The 6,907-nt window shown below is 52.6% G+C and overlaps 1 protein-coding gene across 1 annotated transcript in view; it reads left to right on the plus strand.

Moving 5' to 3' along the window:
• Cpne7 (copine 7) overlaps positions 1–2,102 on the plus strand; it is an 18,248-nt gene extending 16,146 nt beyond the window's left edge. Inside the window, exons 14-15 of the mRNA XM_005345817.2 lie at positions 620–856; positions 1,471–2,102. Of these exons, the coding sequence (XP_005345874.1) occupies positions 620–856; positions 1,471–1,608 (375 nt within the window). The 3' untranslated portion in view covers positions 1,609–2,102. The remainder of the gene's footprint in view (positions 1–619; positions 857–1,470) is intronic.
• The last annotated feature ends 4,805 nt before the right edge of the window (positions 2,103–6,907 follow it).

Raw genomic sequence — 6,907 nt, forward strand, 5'->3', positions numbered from 1 at the left:
CCTGTCCTGGAACTAGCTCTTGTAGACCAGGCTGGCCTCGAACTCACAAAGATCCTCCTGCCTCTGCCTCCCAGGTGCTGGGATTAAAGGCGTGCGCCACCACCGCCCGGCTGTCGTTTGTTTTTTTAAGACAGGGTCTCTATATGTATCAGAGATGCCTGCCCTGCTTCTAGTGCTGGGATTAGAGGCATGCACCATTACACCTAGCTGGGTTTTGTATTCTTGACAAAAAGGATGGACTTCTATTTGAAACAAGTCCCGCTCTTGTCCTTCTTGAAGCATGGGCTGGTCATCCTGGTGTCAGGGTGTTGGCTCCCTCTCTATTCAGGAGTCCTTCTCTGGTGTGAGACTGGGCTCAGTCCCTGCTTTGGTGGCCTTGTCTGTAAAGTGGATCCTGCAGTGCCCCTCCTGGAGTCACTGGCCATTCGGCAATGAGGGCTGGAGCCTGAACTTCACTCTGCATAGGGCTGATCGGAATTTACCTGTAGTGTGCTTCAGCAGAAATAGTCTTAGAAGACCCTGGGCACTGAAGGGGCTCCTCTTAGTGTGGCCTGGAACTGGCTGTGTGGCTCGGAGAAGACCCAGAGACCAGCACCCCGCTTCTCCCCTTTGCCCTCAGCAATACTACATACTGCTGATCCTCACGGACGGTGTGGTAACTGACATGTCAGACACGCGAGAGGCCATTGTCCGCGCCTCCCACCTGCCCATGTCCGTCATTATCGTTGGGGTGGGCAACGCAGACTTCACTGATATGCAGATCCTAGACGGGGATGACGGAGTCCTGCGCTCCCCACGCGGTGAGCCTGCACTCCGCGACATCGTTCAGTTTGTGCCCTTCCGCGAGCTCAAGAACGTAAGTGGCTGGAAGGGGGACGGCACTGAGGGCTGGGTCCTGGGGGTGGTACCCGCTGCTCCATGCATGCGTGACTTCCTGCTCAGGACACGGCCCCACCCTGGCTGTGTCCGGCCAGAGAGCAGCCCCTTGGGATGGCTTCCTAGTCAGTCTTTTCTCCACCCTGATTAGTGCCTAAGCAGTGAGCTTCTGACCCCAAAATCTATGACACAGAGAGAGTAGTAGGGGTTCCGTGGACCTGGCACACAGCTCCCCACGCCCACTCCACAGTAAAAACATCACATAGGTCTCTCATACATGCACATTGCAAGTTTCCATGAGGGTTGATCCCTGGCCCCAATTCACTTGTGCCACTTTCTGTTGTGCTGGGAAAAATGAATGGATGGGGGTCCCAGCACAGACATCCTAGGCACTTGTGGGCACCATCAGGTGTTGCTAGAATACTCTAGGGGCTTGGTGGTGGCATTCTTCAGTCTGTGTCTTTAGTAGAATCTCAACTAACTTCCAAGTCACATGTCCCTTAAGTAGATTTGAGTCCTGGGTCTGTGACCCAGAAAGGGGGGGATGAGGATATAGAAGGCCCTCAGAGGTAACCATACTGTCTCTGAACCCAGGCGTCCCCTGCGGCACTGGCCAAGTGTGTGTTGGCCGAGGTGCCCAAGCAGGTGGTTGAGTACTACAGCCACAAGGAACTGCCTCCACGCAGCCTTGGTGTCCAAACTGGAGGGGCCGGTCCCAGCTCAGCACCATGAGGGTGCCAGGCAAGGGGGCCCTGAGCAACATGTCCATCCGCAGCACCTCCTGAGCCCCCAGAGACCCCTCAGAAACTTCCTGTCTAGCCCAGGCCCCAGCCCTCTACTCCTGTGTTCGGCTGGTCTGGTTGGTGGCCTACTCCCCAAGATGAAGAAATCCTCATGGAGTAACAGAAATCAGCAGCACCCCCGTGCCCGCGCCTCCCTGCACCCAACAGGCATGGAGCAGGGTTTGCTGAGAGAACTGGAGGAGCCCTGATGGCCCAACTATGGAGGGCATCCCCAGGAGAAGGGGTGGTGGAAATGGAGATTGATCCTGTGGGGAGAGGCAGCACCCCAACCCTTGAGGACGCCTAGGCCTGGGCACCTTGTCCCCATAGATTTCTCTGTCGTGTGTGATGCCACTCCCACCTGTGTGCATACCGGAGAGCCCAGGAGCCTACGGGGTCTGCGGGAGGTGGCTTTGGGAGTAATAAAGTATCCCTTCATCCTCACCTCCTTGTGCCTTTCTTCAGGGGATCTTGTGGGATTGTCCCTGACAGTAAGGATTGTGGGTCTCTCCGTCAGTGTCTCCTGATGTGTTGGGAGGGAAGAGCAGCCCTGAGTGACTTTGGCTGGCACTCAGGATTCTCCATGTGCCACGAGCTGCTGGCTGAGGGCAGCTTCCACCTGTCTGAGTGGGGGTGGATTTCTAATTGAGATTTCCTCTCAATTATCCTGTCTGAGAAAAACAAATTGTCCCAATCCTGAATCAGACCCACCCACCTATCAATCTCCCTATCCACTCTGGGGTTATTTTTAGCTACTGATTCATCTCCCGTTAAGCCCAGATAATAGGCATCACCATGGTAACCTGGCTACGATTCTGAAAGGGCCAGTGGATTGTGGTCTCTTTGGGGACAGAAAGGACACCAGACAAATATATTATCCGTGGATATATGGGAAAGTAGAGCCCCAGCAGGGTGGGGAGACTGTGGGTCCAGGGTGTTACCCCTGGTCTGACCCAGTCCCCACAGTGCAAACCCCTGACAGTTCTAGAAATCTTGCCCAGAGTTCTTTGGTGAAGCCAAGGGGCCTGGAATCGTAGCAGCAGGTGGCAGAGAATGTGGGAGAGTGTTATGTTTTTTTTTTTTTTTTGCTTTTTCGAGACAGGGTTTCTCTGTGGCTTTGGAGCCTGTCCTGGAAGTAGCTCTGTGGACCAGGCTGGTCTCGAACTCACAGAGATCTGCCTGCCTCTGCCTCCCGAGTGCTGGGATTAAAGGCGTGCGCCACCATCGCCCAGCTTGGGAGAGTGTTATGCATGTGGGAGAGTTAGCATAGTGGGCTGTGGATGGCTGCTGGCCCGAGAGGTGAGGCAGGGACATCCTTCTGAGCGTCGGCCTTTCTAGAGAAGTATCAATTCTCAGGTCACAAAGCAAGGAGGAGGTGAGTGTCCTTTAACACTGGAGGAACTTGAGAGAGGGTGCCAGGCTCTCACTCCACAAAGAAACCAAGACTCAGACGGGTGGAGGGACTTGCTTTGCAAAGTTCCTGTTTACACACCTTTTACCACATGAAAAGTATGTGCCGTATGATTTTTGTAATCCCAAGGCACTTGTGTGAAATGAACCCCCGAGAAGGCAGCCAGAATGTGTTCCCAGATGTTCAGAATCTCCCTACTTAAGCTGGAGCCTCGGTCTTGAGCATCCAGCATGGGAATGACTCTAGGGCCTTGGGTGAAGTTTCCAAATCTGCCAAACTGGGAGTCCTCAAGTGGCCAAGAGCCCCACAGACCACCCCACTGGGCCCTGCCCTGGAGATGGACTCCAGCATGCTTGCTGTGGGACCAGTCGCTCCTCTGCAGGCTTGGAGGTGTCTGCTTGTCAAGCTGACTAGCTCTAGCTTTAACACCTGTGTACTTTTTTTTTTTTTTTTGGTTTTTCGAGACAGGGTTTCTCTGTGGCTTTGGAGCCTGTCCTGGAACTAGCTCTGCAGACCAGGCTGGTCTCGAAATCACAGAGATCCGCCTGCCTCTGCCTCCCAAGTGCTGGGATTAAAGGCGTGCGCCACCATCGCCCGGCTTAACACCTGTGGACTTTTAACAGCGTCTGACCGGATGCCTCTCCATCTGAGGTGGTCCTGATCCTTGCTCTTTGTTTGCCATAGATGAGCAAGGCTTCTTAACAGGGCTTTGAGTTTATTCCATCGAGAGGTGGGTTTACATTCCATCTTTTTGAACTTGGGAGGACTTGGGGTCCAATGTAGCTTAAGTGCTAAGTGGTCCCAGCACTCAGCAGAGGTGGTGGATTTCTGTAAGTTCAAGGCCAGACTGGTCTATGTTTCTGTAAATTCTGGTCAGCATAGCTACATAGTCTGAAAAACAAAACAAATGCTAGGTAGTGGTGGTGCATGCTATTGATTCCAGCAGAGGCAGGCAAGTCTCTGTGAGTTCAAGTCCAACCTGGTCTACAGAGTGAATTCCAGAACAGTCAGAGCTACATAGAGAAACCTTGTCTCAACCCTGCCCCCCAGTCTGCTCAGTTGAGATGTTAGCTCTAAGGGGCTACCAGGCCAGGAACAGCCCATGGCCTGTGTCATGAGAATAAGCCCCTGGCCCAATTGGCTCCAATCCCGCAGTAGCTACATGGCTAAATAGTCAGATGGCCTCAGGGTACCCATTGTGGTCCCCCCTCTCCCAGACAGCTAAGACTCAGCCCTGGCTGATGTCATTGCTGGCAGAGGAAAGACCTGAGGCAGAGCCACACAGCTGGTCAGGCAAGACTATTGACTTAGAGAACTGATCGAGAGGACCCATCCATGTTCCTTATGCTCTGAGCCCCATGCTTCAGCTTGACCCGTCATGCCCTTCTACATAACATATAAAGTAGGAGGCTGGATGTGTGATGTTCAGTCTGGCATGGGGTACCAGTTCTTTGTCTGAAGGAACAGCCAGCCAAAGCTCCATCCTTTGTGTTCTACATGGCTCCCGCCTCAGTCTGTCCCCTCCTGTAGAGCCCGCCGGGCCCGGGCACCAGGCTCTGCCTTGTTGGATTGCAGCCCATTCTCTTCCTTATCCGTGCTAGGCTAGGCAGGATGGAGGGGGTGGGAAGGACTAGCCCCATCAAGGCTGTTCTTTCTCCTGCTGCCGAGAGGAAGTGCGGGCAGGAACCTGTGACTAAGTGCTGGTAATTGGTGTGGGGGCTGCAGAGCCAGCAGACAAGCCCCACACAGCCCGGCCAATCACATACGAGCTGTGAGTGAAGCTGTTCCCTTCGCCACCTGCCGCCCCTCGCCTGTCCTTCTGCTGGTGGACCCCCTCACTGGTGGGCAGTCAGCTGACACTGGGGGTGTGTCCTCTCTGCTCCTTCTCCTCTCCCTTCTACCTCTTTCCCCCCCCTCCTCTCACCAGATCTCAGCTGCCTGCACACTGTAGAGTATTCCTCCTTTCTCAGTACTCAAAGCTTTTGCTTAAACAACACCGTGTTGAATGCTCACACCAACACCACATCGTGGCCTACTGTGAGTGCATCATGAAGGGGAGCTGAATTCAGAGAAGTGAAGCAATTTAGCCGAGAAACACAGCAGATTCTTGAGCTGGGCCTTCCATGCTGACTCACAGGCTGCAAAACCCAGACTTTAGGTTATGTGTGTTTAGGCAAGTGTCTGTGCGCATGCAAATATGCATGTGTGTGTTGTTTTACCATGTGTCTGAGTGTGCATGTGTGCACTCGGGAAGGGCCCAATCTTCAGCTGCGCTACTGTTGAAGTCTCTTTGCAAGACTCTTCCAGTCACACTTGGGTTGGTCTACTCTGTGAGGTTTTATCCCAACGAAAGCATCCGGATATAGAGAGGAACATATCATTTGCAGGGTCTAGGTGAAGCATCTATCTCTCTTGGATAGGTATGTCAATTGACCTCAATTTGCAGATGGACACTGGGGCTTGAAGGCCAGTGCAAGAGAGAGCTATGCCCCTCACAGCAAGGATGAAAACTGGGGTGTTAGTTGACTGTGTGGAGTTTGCCATGGATAGCTCAACCCCCCATTTTACAACTAAAGACAGACTTTTAGCTACAGAGGTAGGGTAAGCAGACAGCTGTTTGGGGCACTAGGAGTTTCATTACTTTTTGGGCGGGCTGGCTATGCTGTGGGGTAGTCACACTGATGACCAGGGGCCAATGGACTAAATCCTCCTAGAACCCCTATGTTGAACATAATGTCTCCAAGACACAGCCCTGGGATAGGGGAAAGGGGGAAAGAGGCCAACTGCCTTGCTTGGACTCTGTCTTTGAGCATATCTATTTCAGCAATCAAGACAAGACTCAGGGACAGTATGCTAAGACACCCCCAGAGCCAGCTAGCCTATTCTGGCTGCCTCTCTTTCAGCCAGGCCACACTATGACCCTGGCCAGGCCTGAGGACTAGATCTCAATGCAATCCTTGGTGAGATTTCAGGCTGATAGATGCCAAGAAGATCTCAGCCATCATGTGGAGGGAAGAGGGAAGTGCTGGTCTCTTTCTGCTCATGCAATTTCTCCTTCCTCCCAAGACCATGAGTGGTCCATGATGTGAGAGAGTCTTCTGTTTTGTGTTGATTTCATTGGATAATAAAGAGACTGCCTTGGCCCTTCGATAGGACAGAAAATTAGGTAGGCAGAGTAAACAGAACAGAATGCTGGGAATAAGGGAAGTGAGGCAGACGCTATGCCTCTCCTCTCCAGGACAGATTCGATGAAGTTCCAGCCCAAGATGGACGTACACTAGAATCTTCCTGGTAAGCCACCACCTCATGGTGCGACATAGATTATTAGATATTAGATATGGGTTAAAGCAAGATATGAGAGTTAGAGCTAATGGGCCAAGCAGTGTTTAAATGAATACAGTTTGTGAGTTGTTATTTCGGGGTCTAAGCTAGCCAGGCAGCCAGGAGCTGGGTGGTAGGAAGAGGCCCACTGCTCCTTCTACAGGTCCAGGCTCCTAGTACCCAATGGAAAGTCTGACACAGGTCATCATGTCCTTTGAGACTCCATCTCCTTCCTCATTCCAGCCTACATTACCAAGACAATCTGCCCTTACTGGCTCAGCATCATTCACTAACTATTGCTGTGGTCAGAGGCACATGTCTGTGCCTTTTTGTGGTCTCGCAGCACCTCCTGATGCTACCACTTCCCTAACTGATCATGAGGTGTAGCAACTGTTTTGTTGGGCTTTAAGCCTTATGCAGATGGAATCGTGGTGCATTTGGCTCTCGTCTCACCGTCCCGGAGGGTCCAGTGTCTCTAGTGTTGGGAGCAGTGAGACCCCAGATCCTGAATTTCTTT

Source organism: Microtus ochrogaster, chromosome 4, assembly GCF_000317375.1.
Source record: "Microtus ochrogaster isolate Prairie Vole_2 chromosome 4, MicOch1.0, whole genome shotgun sequence".
Classification (NCBI taxonomy): domain Eukaryota; kingdom Metazoa; phylum Chordata; class Mammalia; order Rodentia; family Cricetidae; genus Microtus; species Microtus ochrogaster.